Source organism: Euphorbia lathyris, chromosome 1 (genome assembly GCF_963576675.1).
Source record: "Euphorbia lathyris chromosome 1, ddEupLath1.1, whole genome shotgun sequence".
NCBI lineage: Eukaryota > Viridiplantae > Streptophyta > Magnoliopsida > Malpighiales > Euphorbiaceae > Euphorbia > Euphorbia lathyris.
This window is the reverse complement of record NC_088910.1, coordinates 105,156,821-105,173,762: the sequence shown is the minus strand read 5'-3', so window position 1 is coordinate 105,173,762 and position 16,942 is coordinate 105,156,821. Positions and strand designations below refer to the sequence as shown.

General features: G+C 40.5%; 1 protein-coding gene across 1 annotated transcript; it reads left to right on the top strand.

The window, feature by feature from the left end:
- Positions 1 to 10,039: 10,039 nt before the first annotated feature.
- Positions 10,040 to 12,348, top strand: LOC136210082 (alcohol dehydrogenase 1-like). The gene is made up of 9 exons (XM_066001723.1): positions 10,040 to 10,293; positions 10,424 to 10,560; positions 10,652 to 10,698; positions 10,775 to 11,100; positions 11,187 to 11,269; positions 11,361 to 11,436; positions 11,533 to 11,687; positions 11,781 to 11,942; positions 12,033 to 12,348. Exons 1-9 carry the CDS (start codon positions 10,257 to 10,259, stop codon positions 12,147 to 12,149), a joined length of 1,140 nt encoding a protein of 379 aa, XP_065857795.1. The 5' UTR covers positions 10,040 to 10,256; the 3' UTR covers positions 12,150 to 12,348.
- Positions 12,349 to 16,942: the final 4,594 nt, after the last annotated feature.

Here is a 16,942-nt window from a genome sequence, read left to right as displayed (position 1 = left end):
GGGTAAATCCCCATTGTTATCTCTTTACGCTTACCGAATTTTCTGGCATAAGCATTCTCTCTCTAAAAACTCTCAAAACTTCCCAATCTTTCTCTGAAACTATGACTAAGGTTTCCGTTAACATCTCTAGTGCCGGTCATCCTAAGACCAGTTCCGATGAACCTTCCAGGCAAACTACTTCGCCTGAAGCTACAAAGGTCACTACGCCGAGCAAAGGCAAAGCTGGCCAAGCCCTCCTCTAAGGGAAAGCCGACCAAGGTCAGAACCTACACCAAAGTCTTCGCAGATGTTAGAGAGTGGAAAATAGACTTCTCACGATGGTTCTCTGAGGCCTTCGTAACAACCGAGCAACCATTCTGTGAATGGATATCGAAGAATGGCTGGACCGAGCTGTTCTCCATTAGAGATCCCACTTACCCTGACCTAGTAAGGGAATTCTACCACAACTTACGGGTTGCTAACAATAACCAGGACTACCTAGTAACCGTGGTAAAGGAGAAAACAATCTTCATCAACCCTACCTACCTTGCCAATTTGCTTAAATTGAAAAATGAGGGAACAAAGATGAGGAGAACTGGTGATCATGAAGGAACTGGGTATGTAGCCACCTTCTGCAAACCCCCTGGCCATTCTGGAGAAATCTCAAGTTCATCAATGGGCCAGCACCAAAAGATGGCACACTATCTGCTGACCAATTACATCTACCCCAAGATTAATTGCACTAGCTCAGCGAAAAATTTCGAGCAATGCTTCATATGGCATATGCTGACATACAAGCCCATCAATATGCCAGTTTTCCTAATCACTGGCTTCCAGAGGAGCACAGGAACTCTTAGGCCGGGCTCACTCATAACCATAATCCTCAAAGACCATCAGGTTGACCTATTCGAGGAAACTGAGGCCCAAGGATCTGAGATCACAGCTGCTGCGCTGCGTGCCTTGAAATATGACCAACCGATTAAGAAAGGCAAAAATGTTGATGAGGCTGATGAGGAGACAACTATCTCAAAGAAGGGGAAAAGGACAAAGGCTCCAACTGCCCGAAAAAGGAAAGCTGTTGGGACGCCTTCAAAGAAGGCTGAGCCTCAGGCCAAGAAGCCTAAGTCAGCTGCTCAAAAAGGTCAGGAGAGACCTAAGTGAGCTGAGAAGAGAAGAAGGCAAGATGAGCCTGATACAGAGGAAAGACTGGAAGCTGAGCAACCTCTGAAGAAGAAGAAGTCTTCAGAGCTGACCCCAATTGATGCTATCCCCACTGACATCATTATTCCTGGTGATTCTCACTTCACACAGTGTCAAGGAACTGAAGCTGAGCATCAAGAAGATGATGTGGAACTGGATGATCACTTCATCACTCAGGTGGAAGAAGAATTAGATAACTCAGATCAGGATGATGAGGAAGAAGAAGAAGAAAAAGAAGACATCGATCAGGATGACGCTGAGGAGACAGCGAGTGAAGAGGAAGCTGCTGACCCAACTAACACTGAGTTGGATGCAGATAAAGTACAATTACAAGCTAATCAGCCCAATGCTGATCAAGAAGAGACTTCTCCTTCTCACTCAGGAGAATCTATCAAAGCTGATCCCACTCCTCCTCGCAGAAGAAGATTAGTAAAGGCAAGTCAGAAAACGGTCATTGACCTCCCTGTTCAAAAGCCGACTAAAGATCCTTCTTCTCTAAAGCTGAAGTTTTTCAGTAAGCAAGCCCCTTCTTCTCAACAAACTTCTCTTGAGAAGCAAACCTCTGTTTCTTCATAAAAGGAACAAGCCGAGTTGAATGCTTCCGCCAACTCTACAAGCCAAATCGAGCAAGTTCTCGTCAATGTTGCTGCTCCAAGCACTGTGCTGACTCAGAACATTCCTGCTCCCGTCAGCACAAAATCTATTAGGATTACTACTTCACCGACCATCACTACTGCCGATCAATCCTCTCTTCCAGAAAACCAAGTACAGCTTGAAAACACACTTCCAGTCACTGGCCCTGTCATAACTCTGACTCCTCCACAAACTGGTCATATTGAGGAAACTAGGCAACATGATGATGAATCCCTCAACTATCTGTATGCCACCGAGTCTGGTAGAAAACTCATCAACTCGGTGCAGTCATTAATTAAGGACATTCATCAATCTGCTGAACCTACTGCTGGGTCTAGTAACAATGCATCAACTCAGCTGTCCCAGGTCACTCAGCTCTTAAATGAGGTTAAAGGATTGAAGGATCTGCTAAGTGATATGATCTCAATTCAATCACATCAGCCCAAGCAGGACTCAATAAATAAGCTGGCTGAGCTTCAACTGACAACTGTTCAACATCTTAACACTCTTCAAGGCCAATTCCAGACCTTGTCAGCTGTGAATACTCAGTATGCAACTTATGATGAAGTTAAGATGCTCTTTGCCCAGCTTCACACTGAGCAAATCAAGACCAACAATCAGCTGGCCTCCTACTCTCAATGCTCGGTGGAGCAAATTAGCGAAGCAGTTCGTCTGCTGAACTTGAATAAGCAAGAGATGGACACTGACCAGATGAAGCAGAATGAGATATTGGTCAACTCTCAAAGGATCTTCACCCATGTGCGTCATAACAATATCCAGCATCAATATTATGACTCAACACTGCTGAAGACCTTTCATCAAGTTTTTGCTGCGCAGTCAGATACAATTACTTGGGTAGGTAAGTCTCAAGCCTACATCCTGAGCTTACTCAGCGCCGCTGAACTAGTTATACCTAGAGATGTCTTGGATGAAGGCGTTATTGTTTTCGACGGTATCAATGAGAGTGCCGATAAACTTAAGGAGTTGTCCGGCGTGCTAACCACTGCAGTCTTGACCGACTCCTTTCGGATTCCTCCTCCACCCGATGCTGACAAAACGGGGGAGAAAGAACAAGCTAGGACTCAGCAAGAGGCTCCTATAAGCAGTCAGTCTAAGCAAAAGAAAAAGAAGTAGAAATGGGCTAGCTTAGTTTTTGTATTCTGTAGTCTCTATGTTCTTTTATGCTCATCTTTTGCTATGTATGCTGACTACTTTACTTCAATACAATACTTGCATCTTTTATCCTAACTTGAGTTATTTCATACGATGCTGAGTATTATGCTATTATGTATCTTCAAATACATCAACTGTGTTTACTGACTATAATACTTGTTGATTGTATCTTATGCTGATTAAATGTTTGACATTGTCTTGTATGATTATAAAACACTGTCTCATAAGACCCATTGAACAAAAAAATTACTCAGCGCTCTCTGAATGATAAACCTTCCTCTTAATATTGGGTAAAATAGAATATGTTCCATGAGCTGACCTATATCTGAAAACTGACCTTAGACCTACTCGATTAAACCTTGAGTAAAACTAAGTCAGCAGCTCAACCTTGACGGGGGAGTTTGCAAAGCAATAATAGGTCAACTATCATGGGGGAGCTCAACACTGAGTTCCTCGCTGAATAGTTTTGCCAACATCAAAATGGGGGAGTTTGTTGAAACACCTTTCCACATGATTTTGATCTGACAAAATTATTTAAGATAAATTAAATATATTCTTAACACACTAAGTTTAAATGCTTTAATTTATTACACTAATGTGTTTGTTCAATGTTGAGTTAAATTGTTTATAAGACATAAAGACTAAAAGGCTTAAAGCCCAATACGGAAGTCAAAGCCCAAGTCAAACAGATCAAGACAACTCGGCCTGCGTGTGCAAAACGTTGTCGTTATGAACAAAACGCTGTCGTTATGAATAAAACGCAACTCAGCGGAAGAAGGATCTAGAAGACCTTCGTTAAACAACTTCGGAATGAAGCTGCTGAGTTGAATCGACAAAGAGTACAAGACAGCAGCTGAGCAAGAACAACTTCCAGACAAAGTGTTTCCACTTTGGGTAAAGTTTAGAAGACACAGGACGCTGTCTAGTTGACCTTACCATAAATGGAGAGACATTCTGCCAAACTGACTAAAAGCTGACCGAGGACAGAAGATACTCAAATCTGATTGGCCGAGAGCTCTGAGCAAGACTGAGTGACAACGACAGGAAGCCGTTTCCCTCCAACGGTTATTTCGAAATTCGAAATGACTGATTTCTCAGACGTCTCTATAAATAGTGCCTTTCAGTTGCTTCATTCAACACAGAACATTATCAAGCCATTACGCTGACCAAAATTCTACTCAAGTTCTGTGAAGAAAAGCAAAGCAAATTCTTACACCAAATTATATATCTTTCGTGTAAAAGTCTAGAGTGATTATTCAATCATCTAAGGTGTCTTAGCAATTGTTGTTTAGGACAAATCTTTATCATTTCTAGAGATTAGAAAGGAGAGGCTGAGTACTCGGTTATAGTACTCAGCGAGAGATTAGGAGTGAGTAGAGGTATAGAGGAAGGTACTCTTGTTATACTCAGCTTCTAAGTTGTAAAAGGTTTGATGCTCTACCATTAAAGAGCTCAGTAGAGAATTCGAAAGCTCGGAACGTGTTCCGGGGACAGGACGTAGGCTTAGAGGCCGAACCTGGATAAATCTGTTGAGTAACATCTTTCTAACCTTAAACTCCTTCATATATATATTGCTTGCTTAAACAAAACTGACCAAGTAAAGAGGTCACGCTAAGTTGTGTGTATTGAGTATCTGAGTTCAGGAATAGACTCAAAGTGCTATCTCCTGACTCAACGAAAGAAGCTGACTTAGTCACCAGTTGACTAAGATAGTGTCTTATTCACTCAGCGCGCTGTGTAATCCTTTTTCAAAGAAAAAGAAATCAGCCTTAACGTACTTAAATTTTAAATAGTTCCTATCCCCCCCTTGGAACTAACTTGTTACGTTATAAGGGACCAACAATGGGGTCCTTGGATCAGGGTCGAGAGGAGGCAGAGCCTGGGCAGTGGAGATAAATGGTTGAAGGATGATAGGGAAAGCAAATGGGCTAGTGGTAGTAGTGGTATGGCTAAAAGGCATGAGCGTCCAGATTCGGAGGATGGCGGTCAGGATAAGGAAAATAGGCAACCTGATAGCATTGTGAATGCCCCAAATGGTGCTACAACTGAGAACATGGAGATGGAAGTTAGTGAGGAGAAAAAACGGAAGCGGATGTTGGAGGTCAGTACAAAGGCTACCTTCTCTGATGCTTCCCTCAATCAAAATACATCGGTCGGGTCCCAAGGGGAGCCCCACCGCTCGCCATGAATGGTGTTGCTTGGAACTGCCGTGGGCTTGGCAACCCACGGGCAGTGCGTGCACTAAAGCACATGGTAGTTGCGCGTAGGCCGTCCTTTGTTTTTCTCATGGAAACTCTAGTCCATGCTAATAAACTAGAAGAGATTAAATGTACTCTTGCTTTTGATTGTTGTTTTTCTGTTGATAGAGAGGGTAGGGATGGTGGTTTAGCCCTTCTCTGGAATAATAATATTAATGTTACTATTTTGAGCTACTCGTCTTTGCACATTGACTTTTCTGTTTCAAATTCTTTTATTCCTTTATGGAGATGTACTGGATACTATGGCCAACCTTATAGGAGTAACAGGCATTTATCTTGGGCTCTTTTGCAGGAGCTTCGGGATAAGTCTCCGTTGCCATGGTGCGTGTTTGGGGATTGTAATGATCTTCTGTTCGTCTCAGATAAAAGAGGGGGTGCCCCCCACCCGGAATGGCTATACCGGGGATTCCGTGAAACTGTGGATTTTTGTGGTTTGGTGGATCTGCCCCTCCAGGGACACGGTTATACCTGGGAGAAGAGCAGGGGTACTGGCCGGTTTGTTGAAGAACGGCTTGACAGGGGTTTGGTTAATAGTGAGTGGTTAGACGCCTTTCCTCATGCTACGCTCTCGTGCCTTGTTTCGGGGGTATCAGACCATTACCCGATTGAGCTTAATCTGAACATTAGCCCGGGATGTCGGAAAAAGTACAGGTTCCGTGTTGAAAACGCCTGGTTCTGCAATGCTGAGTTTATGCAGATGGTTTGGGATGACTGGGGTCACACGAGAGGCAGGGGTCTTATCCTGCGCCTACAGGAAAATACAGTAGCAATGCAGCGTTGGGGTAATAAGTATCAGCGGCAATTTAGCAAAGCCATTGCACAGTGTAAGAGACAGATCTTCGAGCTTCGACAGGCCACTGACATGGGTTCGATTCTGGCTGTTAAACAGCAAAAGGAACAACTAAATGAAATGTTACTACAGGAGGAGGTGTACTGGAGGCAAAGGGCGAAAATTATGTGGTTGAAAGAGGGCGATAAGAATAGTAAGTTCTTCCATTGCGCGGCTTCGGCTCGGAAGCGGTTGAATAGGGTTGAGCGGTTACAGAGGAGTGGCGGGTCCTGGACAGATTCAGTAGACGGGATAAAAACTGTGGTTCTGGATTACTTCACCGATATATTCCATGCGCCGGAGGAGGATGTGGCTCTAAACCTTGACTTTCTTAGTGCAAGGTTTACTGCTGAGATGAACACGACTCTGATCGCCCCTTTTACTATGGATGAATTTCATGCTGCTATTTTTTCGATGCATCCAGATAAGGCTCCTGGCCCGGACGGGCTCAACCCGGCATACTTCCAACACTTCTGGTCCTTGATAGACCCTAACATTTTTCACTCATGCAGCCAATGGCTTCTCTCAGGTAGATTTCCACCTCACTTGTCCCAGACCACAGTAGTACAGATACCAAAGGTTGAGGCCCCTGCTTCCATGAAGGACCTTCGGCCTATCTCTCTATGCAATGTTATCTATAAGATTATAGCAAAGGTCCTCGCTAACAGGCTAAAACAGGTTCTCCCCTCTATCATCTCTAGTGAACAGTCAGCGTTTGTCCCAAGGCGAGCTATTTCTGATAATGTTATTGTTGCTTTCGAACTTATCCACACTATGAAACGACACGTGAAAGGGAAGACAGGGGATGTAGCGTTTAAAATTGATATTAGTAAGGCGTATGACAGGATGAAATGGCCTTACCTTCGACAAGTCCTGCAATGTTTGGGGTTCGACCAAAGGTTTGTTGATTGGATCATGCTCTACGTCACCTCGGTCAGTTATAATGTTTTGGTAAATGGGGATTCAGTTGGGCCGATTACTCCAAATAGGGGTTTACGCCAAGGGGACCCTCTCTCCCCTTACTTATTCATTCTGTGCGCAGAAGGTTTATCGGCCCTAGTGAAAAGGGCTGAAAGGTGTAATTCTCTTCATGGCTGTAAAGCAAGCTGACATAGCCCTCGTGTCTCACACTTGTTGTTTGTCGATGATAGTCTCTTCTTCTTCCGAGCTACTAGTGCTGAATGTCATACAATGAAGAATGTACTAGGGGAATATGAAGGCCTGTCAGGGCAAGCGGTAAATCTGCAAAAATCAGGGATCCTGTTTAGTACTAATGTGCCCCCACATACTCGAGCCGAATTGCAGGGGATCCTTGGGGTGAGCGCCCCTCTCAACACAGGTCACTACTTAGGCCTCCCATCTTTGATTGGGCACCGAAAGAGGGCAGTGTTCAGTTATTTGAGGGAAAGGCTTTGGAAGCGGATAAATGGGTGGCATGGTAGATTCCTCTCTCAAGCTGGTAAAGAGGTGCTCCTGAAGTCTGTTTCTCAGGCTATCTATTTGTTCTGTTTGAGTATCTTTCGGCTCCCGGTGTCCCTGTGTGAGGAAATGCAGCGTATGATGAACGCGTACTGGTGGGGGTCGATAGGGGATAGGAGATGGATACACTGGATGTCGTGGGAGAGGATGTGTAGAAGGAAGAAGGAGGGTGGTCTCGGGTTCAGGCACTTGGGAGCGTTTAATACAGCTCTCCTAGGTAAACAGGCAGTTAATCTCTAACAGTAATGCTCTTGCAAGTCAGATTCTCAAAGCTAAATATTTCCAGAATGGGACTTTCTTGACGGCTCAATTGGGTAACAACCCGAGCCTAGTTTGGCGGAGCATTTGGAGTGCAAAGTCGTGTTTAGAGGAGGGCTGTCGTTGGAAGATTGGAAAAGGGGATAGGATCCGGGTGTGGGGGCAGGCGTGGCTTACCAATTCTGCTCGGTTTAGACCAACTACAGAAATGCCTGCAGGCTACGAAGATATTTCTATCGCGGACCTTCGCTGCCCGGTAATGGGCGACTGGGACGTGGCTAGAATTGACGGCCTCTTTAATGCGACGGATGTGGAGGCTATAATGCAGATGGCGGCTTGGAATGTAAGTGAAGAGGACCAAATTATCTGGCACTATAGGAAGCAGGTCGCCTATACGGTTCGGTCAGGGTATCGGATAGTGTTTGATCAACTTTTTGACACCGGCGATACGGGTGATAAACAGTTCTGGAACAAGCTATGGGGCCTCAACATACCGCCTAAGGTGAAAAACTTCCTTTGAAGGGCGTGCTCTGAGCTGCTACCTATAACGGATAATCTTTACTGTAAAGGCCTTGAGGTTAGTAATGTGTGTGCCATTTGTCATGAATTTGGAGAACATAGTTGTCACCTCTTTGTTGATTGTCACTTTCCCACTTCCTGCTGGCAAGAGGGAGATATTACACAAGTAGGCTTGAACTCTACAAGCTTCCTGGATTGGTTTCATGCTATGCTTAAGAGTGCTATAAGTGCAAGTGAACAAATGAAAATGTGTGTTATTGTTTGGGAAATTTGGAAACAAAGGAATAACTGCTTGTGGGATAAACAAATCGTCCCAGCACGCTTGTGTATCTCCCGTAGTTTGCAGTGGTTATCCGAGTACAGCTCGGTTAATTTGGACAGATCTGCTACGACTGCTCCTGCTGTCAACCCCCGCCAGCCTGCTGCTATCAACGCTGTTGGTTCTGCGCATGCCGTTGCTGATCCTGCGTCTGCGGATGCTGTTCATGCGCAGGTAGCCCGCTGGAAACTCCCGCCGATCGGCTTTTGGAAGGTAAATATCGATGTATCTGTTCGGTCCTAAAGTTGGGCGATGGGATTTGGTATGGTCTGCAGGGACGAGGTAGGGCGTATTCGGGCTTGCTGGACGGCTCATAAAGTCGGGTGCTGGGCAGTGTCGATTGTTGAAGCGTTTGGATTGAAGGAAGCCCTTAGTTGGATTAAAAATAGTGGTCTGAGGAGAGTAATGGTTGAAATGGATGCGAAGGCTGTCACGGATGCTTTTGCGCGTCCAACGAAAGACCTCTCGAAGTTTGGGGATGTAATCCGCCACTGTCAGCTGCTTGCATGTAGCTGTGACAATCTCTCAGTATCCCACGTCCCTCGGCAGGCTAACCGGGTTGCCGACCGACTTGCTAGTTCTTCGTTCTTATGGCAAAATCCAATGTTCTGGGATTCAGCTCCTCCTTTTGTGAGATTTTTGGCTGAATTGGATGTAACCAATTGATTCATTCTTTAATATATTATTCTTTCTCGTCAAAAAAAAAATTAACAGATTTGAAAACTTAATTGATAATTTTAAAAGGTTAAAGATCTCCTTAAAAAGTATAAGTTTAGCAATTAATTGATTATTTTAGAATGTTAGAAACTAATGGATTTTTTTATGATTTTTCGTAGGGTTTGATAGTTTAAGCTTAAAAGTAATATGTTCTTATGATAATAAAAAAAGTCCACTAGTAGTAAACCCAACGGGTTCATAAAAAAAAAAAAAAAAAAAGTAAACCCAACGGCAAAACCAGCGACCAGAATACAAAAGAAACCCAAGTACTAAAATTTGGGAATGGTTTCTGAAATCGGCTGCCGAAATTACAAAACCACTAATCTTTAATTTACTCATATTAAAGAAAAAAGAGAACTCAAAAGACTCAATCAGTGATGATGGGTATAAATACCTTAGTCTTTGTTTGGGAGTTTGGAGATTAATGGAAGGGAGAGTTAAAGGAGGTAATGGAAAGAGAAGGGAAATGATGGAACGGAAAGTTAACAATTAACCTTGTTTGGGAGTTTATAGGATGTAAATGAAGTTAAATGTTTAATCTTGTTTGGGAGTTTAAATATGGAGGGGAAGAAAGGTTAAATTTACTCTGCAAAGACAAAAAAAAAATTTAAAAAGGTTTCCGTTACTCTCATTAACCTCTAATTTGGAGGTTGGAGGGAGTAAACATTTAACCCCATTAACCTCCATTTACTCTCAAAAAAATAACTCCCAAACAAGGTTAACTCAATATTACCTTCCATTACTCCCATTAAGCTCCTTCCAAACAAGGGCTTAGTCATAGTTGCATCATTTCCCACCAACAGCTTAAAACTCTATTACATTTCTAAAATTGTTTTCCTTTTTTTTGTAAAAATCAAATCTTTTTCCTGTTTTTGGACTGTAAGAGGAAAAGATGGCATGCACTGCTGGCCAGGTGATACGATGCAAAGGTATAAACATATCTCTGTGTTTTCACATTTACAATTAGGATTTACTGATCAAAGATTGTTATAGATAGGAATCTCTGGTTAATTTGTTAAAATATTTAGGAATCTCTTTAATGGAATTGTGTATGTGTAGCTGCTGTGGCATGGGAGGCAGGGAAGCCACTTGTGATTGAAGAAGTGGAAGTGGCTCCTCCACAGGCTAATGAAGTTCGTGTTAAGATCCTCTTCACCGCTTTGTGTCATACTGATGTTTACTTTTGGGAAGCCAAGGTACTTTACTCTTCCTTTTCAATTTAGGATATCATTCTAATTGCACATTTGTTGTATGATGAAATTTCAAGCTCAACTTTTTCTGTTTCAGGGTCAAAATCCTTTATTTCCTAGAATTTATGGTCATGAGGCTGGAGGGTAAGTTCACTCTTGCCATGTTCATGAATTTTATCTCTAGAATGTTAAGATCATTTCTGAAATTTTGTTTAATCAGGGTTGTGGAGAGTGTTGGTGAAGGTGCGACAGATCTAAAACCAGGGGACCATGTTCTGCCTGTGTTCACTGGAGAATGCAAGGAATGTGCTCACTGTAAATCAGAAGAAAGCAACATGTGTACTCTTCTCAGGATAAATACTGACAGAGGAGTAATGCTTAATGATGGAAATTCAAGATTCTCAATCAATGGAAACCCTATTTATCACTTCGTTGGGACCTCTACTTTCAGTGAGTACACTGTGATTCATGTTGGGTGTCTTGCTAAGATAAACCCCTTGGCTCCACTAGACAAAGTATGCATTCTCAGCTGTGGAATCTCCACAGGTACACAACCTAGGCTACCATCATTCACTGTATTATCTTATATCATGTGTGTATGAATTAGATTGCTAAAAAGTTTTGACCTTTAGGTCTCGGTGCTACCCTCAATGTTGCAAAGCCCCCAAAGGGCTCATCTGTGGCAGTTTTTGGACTGGGAGCTGTAGGCCTTGCTGTAAGTATCTTAATCTTCCCTTGCAAATTGGTTATCCTTCCAATGGGAGTTAATTATTTATATATTCTTCTGGGTTGAATATGATTATTAGGCTGCTGAAGGGGCTAGGATTGCAGGAGCTTCCAGGATAATAGGTGTTGATTTGAACTCGAATAGATTTGAAGAAGGTGAGTTAGATGAGATCACATTTAGTTTTTGTTCAAATTAAGAGGTTAGAGAAGTTGGCTAATAAGTTTTGTTGGTTTTTTTAATCTGAAAAACAGCTAAGAAATTTGGAGTGACTGAATTTGTGAACCCAAAAGACCACAAGAAACCAGTGCAAGAGGTGATTGCTGAGATGACTGATGGAGTGGATAGAAGTGTTGAATGTACAGGAAACATCGACGCCATGATCTCTGCATTCGAATGCGTTCATGACGTAAGACCTTTTACTCTCTTAATTTCCTAAGTAATAATCTTTCTTCATCTGATTGAGAAACAAATGAAGTTGGATGATAATGAATGGATGTAGGGCTGGGGAGTAGCAGTTCTAGTGGGAGTGCCGCATAAAGATGCAGTGTTCATGACTCATCCTGTCAATCTATTGAATGAAAGGACTCTCAAAGGAACATTCTTTGGAAACTACAAACCTCGCTCTGATCTTCCTTCGGTTGTGGAGAAATACATGAACAAGGTATCTTCCTTGTTTGTAGCAAAGCAATGTTGGATACATTTTAATGTTTTCAGATAAGTAGTTCAATTGTTTTATATTGATTGATTGCAGGAAATTGAATTGGAAAAGTTCATAACACATTCAGTACCATTTTCCAAGATCAACGACGCCTTCGATTACATGCTTATAGGGGAAAGCCTTCGATGTATTATCTGCATGGACGATTAGAAAAGAACCCCTTTCAAGAATCTGATGAGAGCATGAAACATTATAATGTAATACTATAATTTTATTATCTTTTGCTATTTATATATATGATAGTACTTGTTTATTGGCATTTTTATAATATTTTGAAACTTCGTGTTCTCTGTATTAACCATTTACTAGTATTTACTGTCCAGTGTTTTGCTTAATTAATAAACAGAGTTATATTTAATTTTTTAACTGTTTTGTCTCCTATACACCTTAAAGAAAATAAACTCGTACCACCAGTTAATTGGTTGGGTTAGATAGTGAGGGATTTCAAGTCGTTTAAACTTGCCATCCCACCATTTAAGGTGACATATGGTGATTTGTTGATCAACTATTTCTACTTTACCATTTCCCTGCTCTTCCACTTCTTCCTCCCTACTTACAACATTCAGCTTTTGTTGGTGCATTGGTGGCCAGGGTAGTACTTATTCTCACACTTCCAACAAGCCTCTACAACTTTTTTGAAGTCATTAATTGTGGTACCCGGGTTTGATTCAGCTGTTTTTATATTTGCAGTTTGGTTATGATAGGATCTGTGTGTGTTAGTTGTAGTGTTTGTCCATGGTTTTGAATGTATAGGTGAATGAAAAGTAGATTTTGGTTTCACATCATTAATGACATCCTTGAGATGGGTTTCTTAACACTTGACTTGTTTGATAGCTGAGTACAGGGTAGTGGGTTCAAATGGTATTATAGCTATACTAATTTCTAGCCTTAATCCATCATTAGGACGAACCCTTTCCATTTTTAGCTTGATAGCTTCAAATTTCTCATGATAAGCTAACACGGTTGTCTCTTGTTTGAGTTGGAAAAGCTGTTGCACAATATCGTCTATTTCTATCTCCTGGAATTGGTTTTCAAGTTCTACCACGTACTCATTCCAAGTGGCCTTAGGATTGGTGGGAGTCCAATTTTGATACCACTTCCCAGCCCTTCCTTGCAAGTATAGCCCAGCTAATACCACCTTCCTCTCTCTTGCCTCTTCAAATATTTTGAAATATTTGATGCAGTTGCTAATCCACATATCTACATATCTTCATTTAAAAGAGGGTAAATCACATTTTGGAAGAAGTTTATTAAAATAGGGAGGTTTTTCACGATGAGAAGTATCTCATGAGGTTGACCTAAAGTTACTTCCTAATATTCTTTTCCCATAATGATTGTTAGAAGGTAGAAATATGGAAGAGGAAACATGATTTTCAGGATTAGTTTGAACTAATTTGGCTAAGGTGGTAATCGCAGTGTGGATTTTATCCTCCAATGACTGATGAGAATCCATCTTATCTTTGCGTAGTTGATTATGCTCTATGAAAGGAGCTTCTAACCTTTTGTGTGGTTTTGCTCGATGATCTCATATTTGTTCCAATTGCTCTGCACTAGTCTCAAATCTATCATAGAACTAAGTGGTGAGAGTTTTGATTTGTTGTGCCAGGGTATCTATGGCTAACTGAGTCTTTTTGGCTGCACATGTAATTCGTAAAGAGGTACTGACCATACCAAAGCTAACAACCCTAGTTGTTGGTCTTGCTCTCATCTTGGAAGGCTAGGTTTGGAACTCTCTAGGAACTGGATCGCTAGAAAGATCTCTTCTTTTATTTAAACCAAACCAAGTGGGCCTAAACCAAAGCTTTGATCGTTGCGCTTCCCCCTTATTGTTAGTCCTCTTACCATCCACCACTTCGAATAGTTACTTCCCTCCTTACAGCCGATTCACATCGTTTTTATAGGCAAAGTTTGAAGTTGGAAGAACTTTTTCCCACTTGCTCGGTCTCCCTTGCAAGAAGCTCCTCAGCAAGTCTTCCAGTAATGGTCGGGGAAAAAAGTGTCTCTAATACCAATGTTAGGAGTAGTACTGACTTTAGTATAAAATTGGGAGAATTAAGGATATGAATAGAAGAATAGAGAAAGAGAACAAAAGAAAATATAATAGATTAGGAAATTCTGAATATTCTCATTTGTTACTTCCTACGATATAGGTATGACCTTATATAGCATCTGAGTACAACTAAGATCAGAGACTGGTAAGAAAATACAACTGTGATGCAACAGTTGACTAAACAACTTCCATAATAGTCCAGAATAGGTTATTATACAAGAAAACAAATATGTGACAAAAATGAGGCATTACACTTAATAATAAGTAACAACTAATAATAACGAAACAATAATTAATTTACTTATTCCTTCTGTTGTATGCAGACCTCAGCATGGACCGGGCTGGGCCGGGCTCGGGCTGGGCCTATCGGGCTTGTGATAAAACCTGATAAGCCCAAACCCAGGCCAAGCCCACACTAATTAGAGTCGGGCTCGGGCCTAAAAAAAGAATCTCAAGCCCGTCCGTCCAAGCCCATATCTATATTAAAAAACATTCAATTAAAATAAAATACTCACTTTTTTTAATAAAAAATAATAAACATAATAGTTAATAAGTCTTAGAAAATTCTAATAAACTAATAGTTAAATTCAAAATAAAATTACAACATAACAAAAAAAATAGATAGAGTTAAAGAGTATATATATGATGTATTTAAATAAATATTAAATTTATAAATGTATATATAGATAACGGGCCGGGCCGGACCAGGCCCGACGGGTATTTATATAGCCTAAGCCCGCCTAGGCGGGTTTATTCGGGCTTGGACCGGGCCGGGCCTGACACTAATTTTATGTGTCCAGGCCCGGCTAAATGGGCATGGGCATGGGCTCGGGCTGGGTGGGCGGGCTCATCGGCCCATGGCGAGGTCTAGTTGTATGTGACATAACTTAAAATAAAATTTTAACTTAAGGTTGTAGTTTGTGGAATATTGTGGAAACTATTGGTTCAATTTTCAAGTTTTAGTTAGATGATTGGTTATAACATGTTGTTCCGTTTAGGATGACAACAAGTACGAGTTTCGTGGGAACCCAATACTATTCGATTTTATGGGACTACTTGAATCTTGTAAATTGTTTGGGATGAAAATGAGATTTGAAAAAGTACATGTAATAGGTATGAGATGAAAATAAAATTACCCTTTCGGGTACCTGCTACCCGTCATATGTAAAAAAAGTTTATATCTTTTACTCTTTTAAAGGTCGATAAATGCAAATAAAAAATAGAAATGAAGAACATCAAAATAAACTAATTATTTTAAGTGTCTTTTACTTTCTTTCCAATCTTGAATTTATTTGTTAAATTTGTAATTTATTTTATTTATTTGCTCATTCTTGAGGGGTACCCGAGAATTAAATGGGACTGAAATGAGATTCAAGCATTAGGTTAACGGGATGACACGTGTGTTCTAATAATAAAAGAGTAAGGGTATTGTGAGCGCACCAGAACCCTTTTATCCTTTTTGGCTTTTCGGAAAAACGGGTTCCGTTAGAACATTACATCACCACTTAACCACTTAACGTTTTTAAGAATGACGCTTCGCGTATCCCTTAAAGTGTATGTTTTACTTTTTATTTACTAGCATATTTATCATGTTTTTAGGCTAATAAATATATGTCAGAGTCGCTACCCAAGATTAATGCCCGGGAACATAATTTAGATGACATATGGGCTCACACTATGTCATCTGTTCAGAATTGGGTTAGTAAATTAAAATAATAATCTAATTAAATAAAATGGACTTAATTAACAGATTATAGCTCGCATTAAAACAAATATGATTTTATAATTAGAATATATAACTGTATCTCGAGGAAAATCCACAACAAATTAAAAGTATATATTAATTCTAATAAATTATATTCTGAATATAACTTGATATTTTATACCGATATATATTAAAGTACGATAATCTATTTTTAAAATAAAAATTTTCTCAATAAATTATATTTGAGATAGAATCATATATTCTAAATAATTTCTTGATCGCTTAAAAATTAAGTATAGTTTATAAAAATTTTAAAAATATCTCGGACAAGAATTGATATCTACATTGGCTTCTGAATGGAAAAGGTTTTCTGGCAACCTATGACGGTTTGTAGCAGCTTTAACTCTCTTCCCGTAATTCTAGGCGTAGAATTAGAGATTGGTATATGATTCAGAACTCCTTTAATTGATCCACAAGACTAGGATTATAAACGAGCCAAACCGAGCTTTAGCCTGCTCAAGTTCGGCTTGTCATAATATTAATGAGCTCGAGCCGATTGTGAGCACGCACTTTTTCCGACCCTAATGATGAAGGGGCAGAGCCAGGACTCAATGGTCGGGGGGGGGGGGCTAAATTGTGTGCAAGAAAAAAAATAAATACATTTAAAAAAATCGAAAAAATAAATTCTTCATAAATTGCTAATAAATAGTTCTCGTTACCTATAGTAAAAAAAAATTAACGTTTCTTAACCTTCAACTGACTAGAAGAAGATAAGCAATGTTGAGAAGATGGCAATTTATTCCTTCGACGTTTCATAGCTTGGAAATTGCGCACAATCGCTTCATTCTCAATACCAACAAAAATCCTTTTTTCAACATAACACATCATACAATCTTCGAGAAAGTCATCACCTATTTTGTTGCGCAAATCCGTCTTAATAAGTTTCATTGCAGAGAAAGATCTTTCAACAGAAACTGTTGCAACTGGTAAGATCAAAATCAACTCAATAAGCCGATATGTGAAGGGAAAAAGAGAGTGATACTTTAGCTCAACCATCTTCTTTGCAAGTACTCCAACGTCGTTCATACCAGAGAATATTTCATTCGATCTCATTTCATAAATGAACAGTTTAAGTTCATCTTTGAGCTGAGATAGATCACAATAGGAAAAATCTGCTGAATATAACTC

Bases quoted from the DNA above. Each gene is read 5' to 3' on its own strand.
- LOC136210082 (XM_066001723.1), top strand. From the start codon at position 10,257: ATGGCATGCACTGCTGGCCAGGTGATACGATGCAAAG. The intron at 11,101-11,186 runs GTACACAACCTA...TTTGACCTTTAG, and splicing joins CAGCTGTGGAATCTCCACAG to GTCTCGGTGCTACCCTCAAT. The intron at 11,943-12,032 runs GTATCTTCCTTG...GATTGATTGCAG, and splicing joins TGGAGAAATACATGAACAAG to GAAATTGAATTGGAAAAGTT.